This window comes from Salvelinus namaycush, unplaced genomic scaffold, assembly GCF_016432855.1.
Source record: "Salvelinus namaycush isolate Seneca unplaced genomic scaffold, SaNama_1.0 Scaffold195, whole genome shotgun sequence".
NCBI classification, from domain to species: Eukaryota; Metazoa; Chordata; class Actinopteri; order Salmoniformes; family Salmonidae; genus Salvelinus; species Salvelinus namaycush.
In genome coordinates this window covers 145339-165484 of record NW_024058730.1, presented here as the reverse complement: position 1 = coordinate 165484, position 20146 = coordinate 145339, and the positions used below count along the sequence as shown (strand labels likewise).

Below are 20146 nucleotides of genomic sequence, written 5' to 3'. Positions count from 1 at the left end.
CATGTGTGTGTGTGTTGCTGTTGTGTGTTAACTGTTCGCAGCGCAATAAAACACATGTTATTTACTTTAACGTCGCGCAATACAGTTTGGGTGGGCCTACTCTTGTGAAGCGACAGTAGCCGAACTCAGGTGGGTTTACAAGTCTTCCATGATTTTGATATTTTATTTTCAAATAAGATTTTTTTTTTTTCTAGAATCCAGATATCCAAAATCAATATGTAGCCTATTGGTCATTTCTCTATGAGAATTTGTAAGATCTCTCACTGTAGGCTCTCTGTAAAATCATAAACCTAGATTTAATTACCACTGAAATGGTAAAAATACGATTGGCTTTTTTAAGTAAGCTTATTCGATAGACCTAACAGCGGAACAGGGCAAAGACGAAATACACGTCAGTAAAATGTCATCATGTATTCGATAAAAACGAATAAAACATTAGAATCTATGCAACTTCTCAAAATTCCCAAAAAATGTGATAGCTTTCGTTTAATGTTACATTTAAATCATTTATCAGAAGCTGATTTAGCGGAGCGACGTTTTGTCCTTGTCTCCTCGCCATGTCGGCGTTTGAACCAGCTGTATTTCAGTTACTGGCACAACGCCTTTAACCCTCCTGTTGTGTTCGTTTCATGATAATCAATTATGTGTTCCGGGTCCAAAATGACCACCCCATTATAGCTGATTATAAGTCCATAATAATACAGATATATTATCACCTAATGTTGTGTTAGATCTTTTTATCAACTTAAGTTCTTGTGAACATTACACGTTTTGAACGTCTATTTGCTATTTATGGCCTGTAGGCCTCATTGACCTGAGCTCATAAAACTCGTTTTTGAGTTAAAAAAAAGCATAATGTATGGATTATTTTGACTATAACAAATACTCAGGTGAAATATATTGTGTTATTTATCACATAATAATTTGTGTCAAAGTATAACAAGTGCCATGATCAACGATATGATCAAGAGCCTCACATACAGTATATCGTTTGGTCATTGTGCTGCCACAGAATGAATTGTGAGCAAGGCCTCAAAAAGGCTTTATATACCAGAGCTGCGAGAAAAGCTTCTATATGTTATTGAAACAATATTGCGATTGTTTGTGAGAATGCCAACAGGTGTGGTTCCCGTGGGGGAAAGATTCTATTGGAGAAAGGTTCCCGTGGGGGTTGCCATGGAAGCCAAGAAGGGGAGTGAGGCATGTGGGGGTCTGGGAGAGGAAGTGTGTCCATCTGATGAATGGGCATGTGCCTGAACTCAATTTTACACACTAATTGTAGTCTCACCCATTCATTTCTAATGACCCGTCATTTTTGACCAGGAACACCACAGGTGTACAAAAGTTAAATAATACACCCAAAATGTAATGAAAATCATCTAAATGTATTGTGTGTGTTCAGATGCCCTGTGTGGACAAAGTCGTGGAACCTTATGACAATCAGATTAAATGAACTACATTTTTCAGAGAGAAAACTTGTATATCGGTCCAATTCGACCGGAACACAGCAGAAGGGTTAACCGCCAGGCGACCTGTTGCTGATCAATGCGTTGGTTTTTTCTTGAACAATATTACTGATAGTGTGGTGTTCAAACACCGTTATTTCGGTTTCAGAAGGATGTCGCGTATGATTACCGGGCTGAATCAATCATTTTAGAAATAGTACGCCTAATATTACGTGCACAGTGGGATGTCATTTCGAAAATTAGTTCATGCAAAAAACAATGATAGAAAATGCAATCTATATATAAATATATATTTATTAAAATGTATTTCACTCCGTTCTTGATATTATAAATATAAAGTAACAAATCTGACACAACAATCCAAGAGCAACATTAAATATGATTACAAACACTTCCTGTGTGTTGTTCGTTTTTTTTTTTTTTTTTTTTTTGCAAAACAGCTCTTATTTACACATATACAAAATGGTCCTCACTTTCCGGATTAATTTATCTCAGGCGTTTCCGCCTTGCCCACAGGAAATGGTCATATTACAGATAATCCCTTAATTAAATTATGTCGATCACAAATAGAATGGTATCCGTTTATATGAATTCAGACTTGTACTATCTTAGAATAGCATAGGCCTACTACAGTATAAATACATTCACACACATACATTCACACACACACATTATCCAATGTAGACCAAGGGTTCTTTCAGAAATTGGACACCGTCATTTTTTAATGTCTTTCAAAGCCGGCATCGGAACTTCTTTGGTGTGTAGCCTTGTAGCGACCTTTGGCAAGTCTTTGGCATTTTCTCTCCCCTTAAGGAATAAATTGTGTTTTGAAGAATGTACAATTACTGTATGCAGTCCACCGACCCGACTTCACAACACCTGGTAGATGGTGTTTGGGTCATGCAAGGCGGGGACGCAGTTGATCGGGGACGGGATGGGGACTCCGTTCTCACTCGCTATGGAACCATCCCCGGGAGAACAGGGGCTGCTACCCTCGGAACCGTCGTGAACAGCGGGACAGGCAGAGGTTTCCGTGGTGATGCGCTCCACGATGTTTGACAGGCAGTCCAAACTGGAAATAACAGAGTTCTTCTTGTGTCTGGAATCTGGAAATCAAATATGACAATTAATATGACGTTTTTATTACAACTAGCAGGCTTTACTATTAGTTTGAACATTATGACAATCAAATCTAATCAAATGAAGTCAGATAAAGTGACCACATCATAGCAAAACGAAAATGTTGTTTTATTCATAGTTAAATGGTTTTATATACTGGGTCAAATATACTCAACATTGACCGTGTAGTTGTGTTCCATTTCAGACTCCGGAATTATCACAAATTGGTCATCGTAATCTGTAACTCTGAAGCTGTTTATGAGAGTTGATTACTTAGAAATAACACTTACCATTTGGTGTTTCGTTGAAGTAGGTGCTATCATACTTGTTTCTCCGTCTTGGTGGACAAGACGGGCCATTGAAATCCATCTAAAAGAGAGCAATGATACCGATAAGTAAACTGAAAACAGCTAATGTTTGTGTCAACCAAACACTCGTATATGATCAAAAATATTCATGCGTAATTCTTGCGTAATTCTTGACAGTTCAGTTTCTCACCATTCCGTCTGAGCAGTTGGAGCGGGGACTGGACGCATCCGAGTCCTCGCTATAGTGATCCATCACCGGGTAATAGTTGCTCTCCTGTCCGGCCCCACGAAGCAGGCCTTGGAGAGACTCAATATAGCTGATGGCATTCCGCAGGATATCCACTTTGGGCAGCCTCTGGTTTGGGTTAGTGGACGTACATCTCTTCAGTGTCTCGAAGGCGTCGTTCACTTTGCTCAGTCGCCTTCTCTCCCGCATGGTAGCCGCTTTCCTGCGATCAGCGTTGGTGGTCTTCCTCTTGCAGGCTTTACAGGCCCACAGGAGGCACCTGCCGGCCTGGTGGTGCCCACTCGGTGCCCGGATGTGCTCGTCCTCTTTGTGATGGTGGTCGGAGTCCGGCTTGAGGAGACCCACATGAACGAGTCTCGGGTCCAGGTCCTCAAAGAAATGCATGTCGCTGGTGTTGAAGCAAGGGTCGTCGTAGAAGTCATCTGGAGAGCTGATAGGGAAAGGAATATCCGGCAACTCCATGGTAACTCTTCTGTTCTGCCAAAAATCCCAAGAGATTAGGCGGAGATCACTTCAGCTGTCTTCTAATTACTAATATTTATATTGCGTACGTTTTTATCCAAACACTCCGAATAAACGTGTTCCACCGGTAAAGCGCAGCGACTACTGTAAAGAGGCGCAGTGTGGTTTTAGCAGCTGAAGTCTGAGGTTGCACTCCGAATAAACGTGTTCCGGTAAAGCGCAGCGACTACTGTAAAGGGGCGCAGTGTGGTTTTAGCAGCTGAAGTCTGAGGTTGCCCTTGGCGGCTTGATGCTAACCAGGGCTCTGGGCTGCATATAAAGAGGCCTGATGCTCCAGTGGGCGTGTCTTTACCCGGACCGTTATCTGAGATGACCAATGAGCGAAGGCCTAAAGGGGGTGTCCTTGTGATTTAACATGCCTGTCAGAAAGTTCAAGAAAACTGTTTGTTAAAACATTTGAACAATTTAAATTCAACGTGTATATTTTTTATTCTGTTGTGCTTTCTGATATGAATATAGTTATTATGTGCAAGACATTATGAAATAGACATGGTTTTATTTTGGATGAAGTAGCCTAGTTGATAAATGTTGAACGAAGCCTAATCATTGTGAAATAGTGTACAGTTAATATGTGATTGAGGTGGTCAAACCACATTAATTTAAGCAGTTTGAAGTTTAAGCATATTTTTTCCGTTTTGAACATTACTTAAAAACACACTAGATGCGCTTTCATTTATCTTTCCCTAAACCTGATAATTTCTATGCGTTTGCATTTTTTTGTGGATTCCCGTTACACACAAGACACACAAGTGATTTTCCATGAATCATTGCTATTCCCTCTGGTTTACAGGCCAGCTACTTTCATGGTTTCGCTTTGAATTTAACACAGGGATTGACTCATCCCTGTTTGAATGGGAGTGCAAGATGTTCCGTTAGTCAATCAGTCAGTTCCAACAACAGACGGGTTTAAATCGCGGTGAAGAGACGACGTTCTTACCCCATGGAGAAAGGCAGGCTCAGGCCAAAACACAACCACAACCACAACCTCACTCGCTGATATAGTTCAATAACGAATTGATAAAGTGAGATCAAATATATTTTGGAGCAGAGCGTTTACCGTCTTTTTTTCTCTCACCACATTGTATTGAATGTTCGGACCACACATTGGTGGCCTATGAAGTCAGTAATGTAAATGAGCAAATCATTGTTTTATTTGATCAATTTATTCGATTTGGGCGATTTTGTACTGCACTATTAATTATAATGATATTAATGTAAATGTGTTATTGCAAACGAAAAGGATGCCTATTATTTGCGAATTGGTTACATTTAGATGCAAACCGAGTCGATATAAATGTGCTTAATTCGGGGGAAACGAAGTTTTTGACAGTAAAAATGTCAACAAATCGAAATTTCATACTCCAAATATAGGTTACAGACTAGTTCCTTCTGGAGGAAATTAACTGCTGCAGAAAGACAGATCTGTCATTTGTCCTGTCTGTTCACTCCCCTGTTGAGTGTCAAAGGGTCAATTAGTCCTTTGATCTGGTGATGAGGGGCACACCAGCTCCACTGGTTGGCCACTTCACTATCCTATCCCAAGTGACCACTCACTTCTCCAGTGTTGGCTATCAAATCGGCCTGCTGGGATATTCTAGACATAGAGACTACACAACGCTCCATGCTGTATATTTGTGCAGTATAAAGGCTATTGCAGCCTAATTATATGCAAACCAGCTAGTCACAAATTTAAAATAAAGAAATCATTGTGGTTGACAAATGAATGAAAGGGAGATTAGTTATCAGGTTGTTGTCTATCTCCATGGTTCTCTGATCAGTTATCAGACTGTCTATCTCCATGGTTCTCTGATCAGTTATCAGACTGTCTATCTCCATGGTTCTCTGATCAGTTATCAGACTGTCTATCTCCATGGTTCTCTGATCAGTTATCAGACTGTCTATCTCCATGGTTCTCTGATCAGTTATCAGACTGTCTATCTCCATGGTTCTCTGATCAGTTATCAGACTGTCTATCTCCATGGTTCTCTGATCAGTTATCAGACTGTCTATCTCCATGGTTCTCTGATCAGTTATCAGACTGTCTATCTCCATGGTTCTCTGGTCAGTTATCAGACTGTCTATCTCCATGGTTCTCTGATCAGTTATCAGACTGTCTATCTCCATGGTTCTCTGATCAGTTATCAGACTGTCTATCTCCATGGTTCTCTGATCAGTTATCAGACTGTCTATCTCCATGGTTCTCTGATCAGTTATCAGACTGTCTATCTCCATGGTTCTCTGATCAGTTATCAGACTGTCTATCTCCATGGTTCTCTGATCAGTTATCAGACTGTCTATCTCCATGGTTCTCTGATCAGTTATCAGACTGTCTATCTCCACGGTTCTCTGATCAGTTATCAGACTGTCTATCTCCATGGTTCTCTGATCAGTTATCAGACTGTCTATCTCCACGGTTCTCTGATCAGTTATCAGACTGTCTATCTCCATGGTTCTCTGATCAGTTATCAGACTGTCTATCTCCACGGTTCTCTGATCAGTTATCAGACTGTCTATCTCCATGGTTCTCTGATCAGTTATCAGACTGTCTATCTCCATGGTTCTCTGATCAGTTATCAGACTGTCTATCTCCACGGTTCTCTGATCAGTTATCAGACTGTCTATCTCCATGGTTCTCTGGTCAGTTATCAGACTGTCTATCTCCACGGTTCTCTGATCAGTTATCAGACTGTCTATCTCCACGGTTCTCTGATCAGTTATCAGACTGTCTATCTCCATGGTTCTCTGATCAGTTATCAGACTGTCTATCTCCATGGTTCTCTGGTCAGTTATCAGACTGTCTATCTCCACGGTTCTCTGATCAGTTATCAGACTGTCTATCTCCATGGTTCTCTGATCAGTTATCAGATTGTCTATCTCCATGGTTCTCTGATCAGTTATCAGACTGTCTATCTCCATGGTTCTCTGATCAGTTATCAGACTGTCTATCTCCATGGTTCTCTGGTCAGTTATCAGACTGTCTATCTCCACGGTTCTCTGATCAGTTATCAGACTGTCTATCTCCATGGTTCTCTGGTCAGTTATCAGACTGTCTATCTCCATGGTTCTCTGATCAGTTATCAGACTGTCTATCTCCATGGTTCTCTGGTCAGTTATCAGACTGTCTATCTCCACGGTTCTCTGATCAGTTATCAGACTGTCTATCTCCACGGTTCTCTGATCAGTTATCAGACTGTCTATCTCCACGGTTCTCTGATCAGTTATCAGACTGTCTATCTCCATGGTTCTCTGATCAGTTATCAGACTGTCTATCTCCATGGTTCTCTGGTCAGTTATCAGACTGTCTATCTCCACGGTTCTCTGATCAGTTATCAGACTGTCTATCTCCATGGTTCTCTGATCAGTTATCAGATTGTCTATCTCCATGGTTCTCTGATCAGTTATCAGACTGTCTATCTCCATGGTTCTCTGATCAGTTATCAGACTGTCTATCTCCATGGTTCTCTGGTCAGTTATCAGACTGTCTATCTCCACGGTTCTCTGATCAGTTATCAGACTGTCTATCTCCATGGTTCTCTGGTCAGTTATCAGACTGTCTATCTCCATGGTTCTCTGATCAGTTATCAGACTGTCTATCTCCATGGTTCTCTGGTCAGTTATCAGACTGTCTATCTCCACGGTTCTCTGATCAGTTATCAGACTGTCTATCTCCATGGTTCTCTGATCAGTTATCAGACTGTCTATCTCCATGGTTCTCTGATCAGTTATCAGACTGTCTATCTCCATGGTTATCTGGTCAGTTATCAGACTGTCTATCTCCACGGTTCTCTGATCAGTTATCAGACTGTCTATCTCCACGGTTCTCTGATCAGTTATCAGACTGTCTATCTCCACGGTTCTCTGATCAGTTATCAGACTGTCTATCTCCATGGTTCTCTGATCAGTTATCAGACTGTCTATCTCCATGGTTCTCTGATCAGTTATCAGACTGTCTATCTCCATGGTTATCTGATCAGTTATCAGACTGTCTATCTCCACGGTTCTCTGATCAGTTATCAGACTGTCTATCTCCATGGTTCTCTGATCAGTTATCAGACTGTCTATCTCCATGGTCCTCTGATCAGTTATCAGACTGTCTATCTCCATGGTTCTCTGATCATTTATCAGACTGTCTATCTCCATGGTTCTCTGATCAGTTATCAGACTGTCTATCTCCATGGTTTTCTGATCAGTTATCAGACTGTCTTTCTCCATGGTTCTCTGATCAGTTATCAGATTGTGTCTCTCCATGGTTCTCAGAATGAATGTCCATCTGGTTGGGTTATTACTGTCTTGGCCATCTCATTTTACCCAGCATGCACTATGGATGTCCGGAACACAGCTGTAATACACACCGTGGCTGGCATTAAGGCTGTGTGTGTGTGTGTGAGTTTATTTCTTTGTGTTTTATTTCTTCACTTCTACCAATCTCAACACTTCTGACCCTTGTTTTTATGTGTGAATGGGTGCAACAACAAAAAAATCTCGTTTGCAAATACCTTCTAAACTGTAGTCACTGTGTTAAATATAGAGGCCAGTGAAAGCTAAGACAAGTGCCCTTTTACTTGAGGTTGATATTACGCTGGCTTTAGTCCATCCTTGGAATGGATTCAAATGAACTAACCAGCATGAGTTGTGTCAACTAACGGAGGAACCAACTGACTGGACAAATATACTACTCTGGACTTTTATAGAAAATAAAATACAAATATGGAAATGCTAATTGTTGTCGTATCTTCTTCTTCCTACTGCTATTTTACACATGTATTGGCAGAGGTAATACCTAACCAACTGTGTTCTCCAGTTATGTTATAGTTCATCACATAAGTCTAACCTTACTGGTTGATTGCCAAATGCACCAAATGAGCCTGAACCAATAGATGCCTAGAGATCATGTCACAAATCGCTGTCCTACTATTTGAAACTCTCTATAACACGTGTTGCCCTATTAATGTCAGGTTTCTTAGAAAATCTAGTATCTCAGAATTCCCAGTCATTTTTAGAGTGTTCCATCATAATGAATCAAGCTGAAATGTTCCAGGATCAGGGAACATGGTGATTTAGCTATCTCCAGTCCTCACCACCCTCACCACCCTCTCCAGTCCTCACCACCCTCACCACCCTCTTCAGTCCTCACCACCCTCTCCAGTCCTCACCACCCTCTCCAGTCCTCACCACCCTCACCACCCTCTCCAGTCCTCACCACCCTCTCCAGTCCTCACCACCCTCACCACCCTCTCCAGTCCTCACCACCCTCACCACCCTCACCACCCTCTCCACCCTCACCACCCTCTCCAGTCCTCACCACCCTCTCCAGTCTTCACCACCTGCCACCACCCTCACCACCCTTTACAGTCCTCACCACCCTCAGTAAATACACAAGATGTGAGAGAGGTGTTCATGAGGTCAGAATGTGCATAAACACCCTTCTCCTTTCCTTACTCATGGTTCCTGGTGTGTGTGTGTGTGTTTGTGTTTGTGTTTGTGTGTGTGTGTGTGTGTGTGTGTGTGTGTGTGTGTGTGTGTGTGTGTGTGTGTGTGTGTGTGTGTGTGTGTGTGTGTGTGTGTGTGTGTGTGTGTGTGTGTGTGTGTGTGTGTGTGTGTGTGTGTGTGTGTGTGTGTGTGTGGGCGTGTACATGTGTGTGTGACACCTCCTGGGGATATTGATGATGAAATGACAGTGGCTTTAGCGGTATGAGAGGATCATAACCCTCTTATAGACTGGTGTAACACTGTTATAGACAGTCACAGAATTGGCCTCTGCAGTCTTCACATGCCTTTCCCTTGACCTTCCACTGAGTAGCCAATGGACTGCACAGTGAATCCATGCAGTACATAGAGACTCGATCTGTGGTGATTGGTAGTAACTCCAGAGGACGTTTTCATGAGGGCAGAGGAACGTTTATTTGGATGTCTGAGGCTTGACATCAAGATTACCACCAAGTCCTTCACTCCTCTGTGCCCATTGGAAAAACAAGGCAGGGATCAAATCAAATTAAAGTTTATTGGTTGTGTACACATATTTAGCAGATGTTATCACAGGTGCAGCAAAATGCTTGTTTCTAGCTCCAACAGTGTAGTAATGCTGGTGTTTCTAGCTCCAACAGTGCAGTAATGCTGGTGTTTCTATCTCCAACAGTGTAGTAATGCTGGTGTTTCTAGCTCCAACAGTGTAGTAATGCTGGTGTTTCTATCTCCAACAGTGCAGTAATGCTGGTGTTTCTAGCTCCAACAGTGCAGTAATGCTGGTGTTTCTATCTCCAACAGTGCAGTAATGCTGGTGTTTCTATCTCCAACAGTGTGGTAATGCTGGTGTTTCTAGCTCCAACAGTGTAGTAATGCTGGTGTTTCTATCTCCAACAGTGCAGTAATGCTGGTGTTTCTAGCTCCAACAGTGCAGTAATGCTGGTGTTTCTATCTCCAACAGTGCAGTAATGCTGGTGTTTCTAGCTCCAACAGTGCGGTAATGCTGGTGTTTCTAGCTCCAACAGTGCGGTAATGCCGGTGTTTCTAGCTCCAACAGTGCAGTAATGCCGGTGTTTCTATCTCCAACAGTGCAGTAATGCTGGTGTTTCTAGCTCCAACAGTGCAGTAATGCCGGTGTTTCTATCTCCAACAGTGCAGTAATGCTGGTATTTCTAGCTCCAACAGTGCAGTAATGCCGGTGTTTCTATCTCCAACAGTGCAGTAATGCCGGTGTTTCTATCTCCAACAGTGTAGTAATGCTGGTGTTTCTAGCTCCAACAGTGCAGTAATGCTGGTGTTTCTAGCTCCAACAGTGTAGTAATGCTGGTGTTTCTAGCTCCAACAGTGCAGTAATGCCGGTGTTTCTATCTCCAACAGTGTAGTAATGCTGGTGTTTCTAGCTCCAACAGTGCAGTATTGCTGGTGTTTCTAGCTCCAACAGTGCAGTAATGCTGGTGTTTCTGTCTCCAACAGTGCAGTAATGCTGGTGTTTCTATCTCCAACAGTGTAGTAATGCTGGTGTTTCTAGCTCCAACAGTGTAGTAATGCTGGTGTTTCTATCTCCAACAGTGCAGTAATGCTGGTGTTTCTAGCTCCAACAGTGCAGTAATGCTGGTGTTTCTAGCTCCAACAGTGCAGTAATGCTGGTGTTTCTAGCTCCAACAGTGTAGTAATGCTGGTGTTTCTATCTCCAACAGTGTAGTAATGCTGGTGTTTCTGTCTCCAACAGTGTAGTAATGCTGGTGTTTCTAGCTCCAACAGTGCAGTAATGCTGGTGTTTCTAGCTCCAACAGTGCAGTAATGCTGGTGTTTCTATCTCCAACAGTGCAGTAATGCTGGTGTTTCTAGCTCCAACAGTGCAGTAATGCTGGTGTTTCTGTCTCCAACAGTGTAGTAATGCTGGTGTTTCTATCTCCAACAGTGTAGTAATGCTGGTGTTTCTGTCTCCAACAGTACAGTAATGCTGGTGTTTCTAGCTCCAACAGTGCAGTAATGATGGTGTTTCTAGCTCCAACAGTGCAGTAATGCTGGTGTTTCTATCTCCAACAGTGCAGTAATGCTGGTGTTTCTATCTCCAACAGTGTAGTAATGCTGGTGTTTCTAGCTCCAACAGTGCAGTAATGCTGGTGTTTCTAGCTCCAACAGTGCAGTAATGCTGGTGTTTCTATCTCCAACACTATCTCTCTATACTAAATATATTCACGTCACCAAAACATACTGTTTTACAGAATGTGTCACTATCTTTCACCCTGATTACTCCAATGTGTCTCTTGATCTGTGTGCACCTACCTTACAAACTTTAATTCGTAAGCTAGGTTGTAGCAACCTCATGATGTGTACAGGGAACATTAGAGTATCATGTAGTAGCCTAAACCTATTCATGTTACATTGAACTGGGTGACTGGAAAAGGACTGACAGTCATCCAATATGCTGTAATAGAAGTAAGGCCAAAATGTGTGTGTCCTGCTTTACAGTCCCAGGAACAAAAACACCACAACAACATCTATGCCACCCAACAGGCCACCAACCACCCAGCAACCAAACAACCAACCACCCAGCAACCAAACAACCAACCACCCAGCAACCAAACAACCAACCACCCAGCAACCAAACAATCAACCACCCAGCAACCACCCAGCAACCAAACAACCAACCAACCACCCAGCAACCACCCAGCAACCAAACAACCAACCATCCAACCACCCATTAACCCCTGGCCAACCCCTGGCCAATCCTAGTACCCCTGGCCAACCCTAGGACCCCTGGCCAACCCTAGTACTCCTGGCCAACCCTATTACTCCTGGCCAACACTAGTACCCCTGGCCAACCCTAGGACCCCTGGCCAACCCTAGTACTCCTGGCCAACCCTAGTACTCCTGGCCAACACTAGTACCCCTGGCCAACCCTAGGACCCCTGGCCAACCCTAGTACTCCTGGCCAACCCTAGTACTCCTGGCCAACCCTAGTACCCCTGGCCAACCCTAGGACCCCTGGCCAACCCTAGTACTCCTGGCCAACCCTAGTACTCCTGGCCAACACTAGTACCCCTGGCCAACCCTAGAACCCCTGGCCAACCCTAATACCCCTGGCCAACCCTAGGACCCCTGGCCAACCCTAGGACCCCTGGCCAACCCCTGGCCAACCCTAGGACCCCTGGCCACCCCTAGTAACCCTGGCCAACCCTAGTACCCCTGGCCACCCCTAGTACCCATGGCCAACCCTAGAACCCCTGGCCAACCCTAGTACCCCTGGCCAACCCTAGGACCCCTGGCCAACCCTAGTACGCCTGGCCACCCCTAGTACCCCTGGCCAACCCTAGTACCCCTGGCCAACACTAGTACTCCTGGCCAACCCTGGTACTCCTGGCCAACACTAGTACCCCTGGCCAACCCTAGAACCCCTGGCCAACCCTAATACCCCTGGCCAACCCTAGGACCCCTGGCCAACCCTAGGACCCCTGGCCAACCCCTGGCCAACCCTAGTACCCCTGGCCACCCCTAGTACCCCTGGCCAACCCTAGGACCCCTGGCCACCCCTAGTAACCCTGGCCACCCCTAGTAACCCTGGCCAACCCTAGTACCCCTGGCCACCCCTAGTACCCATGGCCAACCCTAGTACCCCTGGCCAACCCTAGGACCCCTGGCCAACCCTAGTACGCCTGGCCACCCATAGTACCCCTGGCCAACCCTAGGACCCCTGGCCAACCCGAGGACCCCTGGTCCTATATATAATTTCCCCAAATGGACAAGAAGTGGGGCAGGGAGAACGACAAACAACCAGCACCTTGATTACTGCACTAATCTCCTGTCATTTCCAATGGGGGGGGGGGGATTCACTTCCTGTAGCGGTTCAGCCATAGTGAACTATAGCCCAGACTGTTAGTGGGTCAGAATGTTATTGTGCTCCTCTACTCATCTCCATTACCACCAGCAGTAAATCTGTCACCTTTTATACATGTGAGGGGTAATCTGTCCACCTGGTGTGGCGGTTTAGCTTTCAGAAGCCATCATCTGAAAGATTGAGATACGCACACACACACACACACACACACACACACACACACACACACACACACACACACACACACACACACACACACACACACACACACACACACACACACACACACACACACAGAACTAGATGATGACACGTTGTTTTCATACATGAGACCGGCCCCTCTGGGATCCCCTCTCTAAGCGTCCCAAACAGAGACAGGCGTGAGGAACACCCACACAGGGTTGAGGCCTGACCCCCTTCAGTCCCCTCGGAACAACAGGGACAGCAGGTGACGAAGCAGGCCTGGGGACACTCAGTCTGGGGCAAACTTAGCTCAGATTGGCTAACGTAACGTTTGTCTTTGTCAGGTAGCGCTAGCTACGGTTCAGCCCTGGGTGGGTGTCTGGACACTCCTCTGGTGGTCTCCAGCTTTGCTACATTTTATAGCTAAGTACAAATGGCTTGAGTAGTCAGACTGTTTTAGATGCAGACATATATCAACACAGAGGGGAGGGGGGGGACTGTTTTGATGTGACACCTTGGAGAGAGGGGATCCTGTTTGGTGTGACACAACTGTGTGTGGCATTAACACTGTGGATGTAGTGACACATTCTTGTGATACATTCCTTTGTTAAGGAAACATGGAGGGCGTATATCCATTTTTGTTTTGTTTTATCGTGCTAGATGAAATTACAACTTTTTAAGGCAAAGGTACAGGCTGAATGAACAGGTTAGTGTTAGGGTTGATGTGGGATCTTAATTTGATCACTTTTTTTTGTTTGCTGAGAATTTTCCTGCGAGGCAGGAAATGCAGATGAGCTTTGTGATTTACATCAAAGCACTGAAAACTCCCACTAACACACGGTTAAATTAACAGTTCTGCACTTTTCATGTCGCTTACTTTCGTCCAGCTAATAACCTATCCGCTGATCAGGCAAACATTACGAACTAAACGTTAAAATCCTGTTGCTGCAGGATTATTTTGCTATGACAGTACTGGTTAAATTAAGGGGCTGTGTTTAGATGTATCCTCCAGACTTAAGGAAATTGTTGATATGTTGTCCCAAAAATAATATAGGTTACATTTCCTTCAAAGAAAAGTGCTAATAATGGGGTGGCAGGTAGCCTAGTGGTTAGAGTGTTGGGCCAGTAACCAGCAGGTATCCTAGTGGTTAGAGTGTTGGGCCAGTAACCAGCAGGTAGCCTACTGGTTAGAGTGTTGGGCCAGTAACCAGCAGGTAGCCTAGTGGTTAGAGCGTTGGGTCAGTAACCAGCAGGTAGCCTAGTGGTTAGAGCGTTGGACTAGTAACCAGCAGGTAGCCTAGTGGTTAGAGCGTTGGGTCAGTAACCAGCAGGTAGCCTAGTGGTTAGAGTGTTGGGCCAGTAACCAGCAGGTATCCTAGTGGTTAGAGTGTTGGGCCAGTAACCAGCAGGTAGCCTAGTGGTTAGAGTGTTGGGCCAGTAACCAGCAGGTAGCCTAGTGGTTAGAGTGTTGGGTCAGTAACCAGCAGGTAGCCTAGTGGTTAGAGTGTTGGGCCAGTAACCAGCAGGTAGTCTAGTGGTTAGAGTGTTGGGCCAGTAACCAGCAGGTAGTCTAGTGGTTAGAGTGTTGGGCCAGTAACCAGCAGGCAGCCTAGTAGTTAGAGTGTTGGGCCAGTAACCAGCAGGTAGCCTAGTGGTTAGAGCCAGTAACCAGCAGGTAGCCTAGTGGTTAGAGCGTTGGGTCAGTAACCAGCAGGTCGCCTAGTGGTTAGAGTGTTGGGCCAGTAACCAGCAGGTACCCTAGTGGTTAGAGCGTTGGGCCAGTAACCAGCAGGTAGCCTAGTGGTTAGAGCGTTGGGCCAGTAACCAGCAGGTAGTCTAGTGGTTAGAGCGTTGGGCCAGTAACCAGCAGGTAGCCTAGTGGTTAGAGCGTTGGGCCAGTAACCAGCAGGTAGCCTAGTGGTTAGAGCGTTGGGCCAGTAACCAGCGGGTAGTCTAGTGGTTAGAGCGCTGGGCCAGTAACCAGCGGGTAGCCTAGTGGTTAGAGCGTTGGGCCAGTAACCAGCAGGTAGCCTAGTGGTTAGAGTGTTGGGCCAGTAACCAGCAGGTAGCCTAGTGGTTAGAGCGTTGGGTCAGTAACCAGCAGGTAGCCTAGTGGTTAGAGCGTTGGGCCAGTAACCAGCAGGTAGCCTAGTGGTTAGAGCATTGGGCCAGTAACCAGCGGGTAGCCTAGTGGTTAGAGCGTTGGGTCAGTAACCAGCAGGTAGCCTAGTGGTTAGAGCGTTGGGCCAGTAACCAGCAGGTAGCCTAGTGGTTAGAGCATTGGGCCAGTAACCAGCGGGTAGCCTAGTGGTTAGAGCGTTGGGTCAGTAACCAGCAGGTAGCCTAGTGGTTAGAGCGTTGGGCCAGTAACCAGCAGGTAGCCTAGTGGTTAGAGCGTTGGGCCAGTAACCAGCAGGTAGCCTAGTGGTTAGAGCGTTGGGCAAGTAACCAGCAGGTAGCCTAGTGGTTAGAGCGTTGGGCCAGTAACTAGCAGGTAGCCTAGTGGTTAGAGCATTGGGCCAGTAACCAGCAGGTAGCCTAGTGGTTAGAGCGTTGGGCCAGTAACCAGCAGGTAGCCTAGTGGTTAGAGCGTTGGGCCAGTAACCAGCAGGTAGCCTAGTGGTTAGAGTGTTGGGCCAGTAACCAGCAGGTAGCCTAGTGGTTAGAGCGTTGGGCCAGTAACCAGCAGGTAGCCTAGTGGTTAGAGCGTTGGGCCAGTAACCAGCAGGTAGCCTAGTGGTTAGAGCGTTGGGCCAGTAACCAGCAGGTAGCCTAGTGGTTAGAGCGTTGGGCCAGTTGCCTAGTGGTTAGAGTGTTGGGCCAGTAACCGAAAGGTTGCTGGACCGAATCACTGAGCTGACAAGGTACCAATCTGTCGTTCTGCCCCTGAACAAGGCAGTTAACCCACTGTTTCCCGGTAAACCGTCATTGTAAATAAGAATTTGTTCTCAACTGACTTGCCTAGTTAAATAAAGGTTAAATGAAGATCCTACAGCTGTATCTGTCTTTCTCACTCAAACAATCAGAACTAAAACGTGTCAAATTAGATTTTAAAAACAGTAGACGCTGGAGGAGGATACGCTGGAGGAGGATACGCTGGAGGAGGAGACGCTGGAGGAGGATACGCTGGAGGAGGTTACGCTGGAGGAGGATACGCTGGAGGAGGATACGCTGGAGGAGGATACGCTGAAGGAGGATACGCTGGAGGACGATACGCTGGAGGAGGATACGCTGGAGGAGGATACGCTGGAGGACGATACGCTGAAGGAGGATACGCTGGAGGAGGATACGCTGGAGGAAGATACGCTGGAGGAGGATACGCTGGAGGAAGATACGCTGGAGGAGGATACGCTGGAGGAAGATACGCTGGAGGAAGATACGCTGGAGGAAGATACGCTGAAGGAAGATACGCTGGAGGAGGATACGCTGGAGGAAGATACGCTGAAGGAAGATACGCTGGAGGAGGATACGCTGGAGGAGGATACGCTGGAGGAGGAGACGCTGGAGGAGGAGACGCTGAAGGAGGATACGCTGGAGGAGGAGACGCTGAAGGAGACTGTTTTAATATGCTGGTTGTTTTATTGTTACAATGGACTATTGTTTGTACAGACCACCGTGGGAACACTCCCACTGAGAGACAGCCGTGTCATACTGTACAGACCACCGTGGGAACACTCCCACTGAGAGATAGCCGTGTCATACTGTACAGACCACCGTGGGAACACTCCCACTGAGAGACAGCCGTGTCATACTGTACAGACCACCGTGGGAACACTCCCACTGAGAGACAGCCGTGTCATACTGTACAGAGCTCCTCATTAGGGCCATTCTGGAGGTTAGTGTGAGGAATGTCCTCCTCTCAGACCCTCTCAGAGTCCCTGTTACAGACCCAAACTAACTCACACAGTATCAGGTAACATGTAACAGACCCTCTCAGAGTCCCTGTTACAGACACACACTAACTCACACACTATCAGGTAACATGTAACAGACCCTCTCAGAGTCCCTGTTACAGACCCAAACTAACTCACACAGTACCAGGTAACATGTAACAGACCCTCTAAATCCAGCCTTACTAGTGGGTTAGCCTCACTCTCAGTGTGAGATGCTGTCTGTCTACGTGACTTAACAGACGATCAGTAACCCTGAATTGTGTGTATGGTATTGCCTGTGTATAAGGAACTTCTACTGAGGTTCAACAGGTATTATCCCTCTCCTCTGAATCAGTCATAAGGTCCAGTGTGTAACACTAACGCATGTTTTCTATTGGTTAGTGATGGACCAGCTATTACGCCAGGATAAGACGTCCCCAGGGACCGGATGAGTAGAGGTGTCACTGCCCCCCGTTATGTGTTGAGAGGTCTGGAAGACGTAGTCAGGCACCTGATGAGTAGAGGTGTCACTGCTCCCGTTATGTGTTGAGAGTCTGGAAGACGTAGTCAGGCACCTGATGAGTAGAGGTGTCACTGCTCCCGTTATGTGTTGAGAGTCTGGAAGACGTCACCAGGCACCTGATGAGTAGAGGTGTCACTGCCCCCCGTTATGTGTTGAGAGTCTGGAAGACGTCACCAGGCACCTGATGAGTAGAGGTGTCACTGCTCCCCGTTATGTGTTGAGAGTCTGGAAGACGTCACCAGGCACCTGATGAGTAGAGGTGTCACTGCCCCCCGTTATGTGTTGAGAGTCTGGAAGACGTCATCAGGCACCTGATGAGTAGAGGTGTCACTGCCCCCGTTATGTGTTGAGAGTCTGGAAGACGTCACCAGGCACCTGATGAGTAGAGGTGTCACTGCCCCCCGTTATGTGTTGAGAGTCTGGAAGACGTCACCAGGCACCTGATGAGTAGAGGTGTCACTGCCCCCGTTATGTGTTGAGAGTCTGGAAGACGTCACCAGGCACCTGATGAGTAGAGGTGTCACTGCCCCCCGTTATGTGTTGAGAGTCTGGAAGACGTCACCAGGCACCTGATGAGTAGAGGTGTCACTGCCCCCCGTTATGTGTTGAGAGTCTGGAAGACGTCACCAGGCACCTGATGAGTAGAGGTGTCACTGCCCCCCGTTATGTGTTGAGAGTCTGGAAGACGTCACCAGGCACCTGATGAGTAGAGGTGTCACTGCTCCCGTTATGTGTTGAGAGTCTGGAAGACGTCACCAGGCACCTGATGAGTAGAGGTGTCACTGCCCCCCGTTATGTGTTGAGAGTCTGGAAGACGTAGTCAGGCACCTGATGAGTAGAGGTGTCACTGCCCCCCGTTATGTGTTGAGAGTCTGGAAGACGTCACCAGGCACCTGATGAGTAGAGGTGTCACTGCCCCCCGTTATGTGTTGAGAGTCTGGAAGACGTACCAGGCACCTGATGAGTAGAGGTGTCACTGCCCCCCGTTATGTGTTGAGAGTCTGGAAGACGTCACCAGGCACCTGATGAGTAGAGGTGTCACTGCTCCCCGTTATGTGTTGAGAGTCTGGAAGACGTCAACCAGGCACCGGATGAGTAGAGGTGTCACTGCCCCCGTTATGTGTTGAGAGTCTGGAAGACGTCACCAGGCACCTGATGAGTAGAGGTGTCACTGCCCCCGTTATGTGTTGAGAGTCTGGAAGACGTCACCAGGCACCTGATGAGTAGAGGTGTCACTGCCCCCGTTATGTGTTGAGAGTCTGGAAGACGTCACCAGGCACCTGATGAGTAGAGGTGTCACTGCCCCCCGTTATGTGTTGAGAGTCTGGAAGACGTCACCAGGCACCTGATGAGTAGAGGTGTCACTGCCCCCGTTATGTGTTGAGAGTCTGGAAGACGTCACCAGGCACCTGATGAGTAGAGGTGTCACTGCCCCCGTTATGTGTTGAGAGTCTGGAAGACGTCACCAGGCACCTGATGAGTAGAGGTGTCACTGCCCCCCGTTATGTGTTGAGAGTCTGGAAGACGTCACTCAGGCACCTGATGAGTAGAGGTGTCACTGCCCCCCGTTATGTGTTGAGAGTCTGGAAGACGTCACCAGGCACCTGATGAGTAGAGGTGTCACTGCCCCCGTTATGTGTTGAGAGTCTGGAAGACGTCACCAGGCACCTGATGAGTAGAGGTGTCACTGCCCCCCGTTATGTGTTGAGAGTCTGGAAGACGTCACCAGGCACCTGATGAGTAGAGGTGTCACTGCCCCCCGTTATGTGTTGAGAGTCTGGAAGACGTCACCAGGCACCTGATGAGTAGAGGTGTCACTGCCCCCCGTTATGTGTTGAGAGTCTGGAAGACGTCACCAGGCACCTGATGAGTAGAGGTGTCACTGCCCCCCGTTATGTGTTGAGAGTCTGGAAGACGTCACCAGGCACCTGATGAGTAGAGGTGTCACTGCCCCCCGTTATGTGTTGAGAGTCTGGAAGACGTCACCAGGCACCTGATGAGTAGAGGTGTCACTGCCCCCCGTTATGTGTTGAGAGTCTGGAAGACGTCACCAGGCACCTGATGAGTAGAGGTGTCACTGCCCCCCGTTATGTGTTGAGAGTCTGGAAGACGTCACCAGGCACCTGATGAGTAGAGGTGTCACTGCCCCCCGTTATGTGTTGAGAGTCTGGAAGACGTCACCAGGCACCTGATGAGTAGAGGTGTCACTGCCCCCGTTATGTGTTGAGAGTCTGGAAGACGTCACCAGGCACCTGATGAGTAGAGGTGTCACTGCCCCCCGTTATGTGTTGAGAGTCTGGAAGACGTCACCAGGCACCTGATGAGTAGAGGTGTCACTGCCCCCGTTATGTGTTGAGAGTCTGGAAGACGTCACCAGGCACCTGATGAGTAGAGGTGTCACTGCCCCCCGTTATGTGTTGAGAGTCTGGAAGACGTCACCAGGCACCTGATGAGTAGAGGTGTCACTGCCCCCCGTTATGTGTTGAGAGTCTGGAAGACGTCACCAGGCACCTGATGAGTAGAGGTGTCACTGCCCCCCGTTATGTGTTGAGAGTCTGGAAGACGTCACCAGGCACCTGATGAGTAGAGGTGTCACTGCCCC

At 46.9% G+C, this 20146-nt stretch overlaps 1 protein-coding gene across 1 annotated transcript; it reads right to left on the bottom strand.

Annotated features, from left to right (window-relative positions):
- Window positions 1–1875: 1875 nt before the first annotated feature.
- Window positions 1876–3875, bottom strand: LOC120037873 (myoblast determination protein 1 homolog 1). Its single transcript, XM_038983839.1, has 3 exons — window positions 3084–3875; window positions 2876–2954; window positions 1876–2572 (listed from the first exon to the last, which is right to left on the bottom strand). The coding sequence occupies exons 1-3, from the start codon at window positions 3600–3602 to the stop codon at window positions 2337–2339; spliced, it is 834 nt and encodes a 277-aa protein (XP_038839767.1). The 5' UTR covers window positions 3603–3875; the 3' UTR covers window positions 1876–2336.
- Between the last annotated feature and the right edge of the window lie 16271 nt (window positions 3876–20146).

What these genes read in the sequence shown, in the direction of transcription:
- LOC120037873 (XM_038983839.1), bottom strand. Translation starts at nt 3,602, where the DNA reads ATGGAGTTGCCGGATATTCCTTTCCCTATCAGCTCTCCAGATGACTTC. An exon ending in CCAACTGCTCAGACGGAATG is followed by an intron (nt 2,955 to 3,083) that starts GTGAGAAACTGA and finishes GCTCTCTTTTAG; the next exon opens with ATGGATTTCAATGGCCCGTC. An exon ending in CTTCAACGAAACACCAAATG is followed by an intron (nt 2,573 to 2,875) that starts GTAAGTGTTATT and finishes TTTGATTTCCAG; the next exon opens with ATTCCAGACACAAGAAGAAC.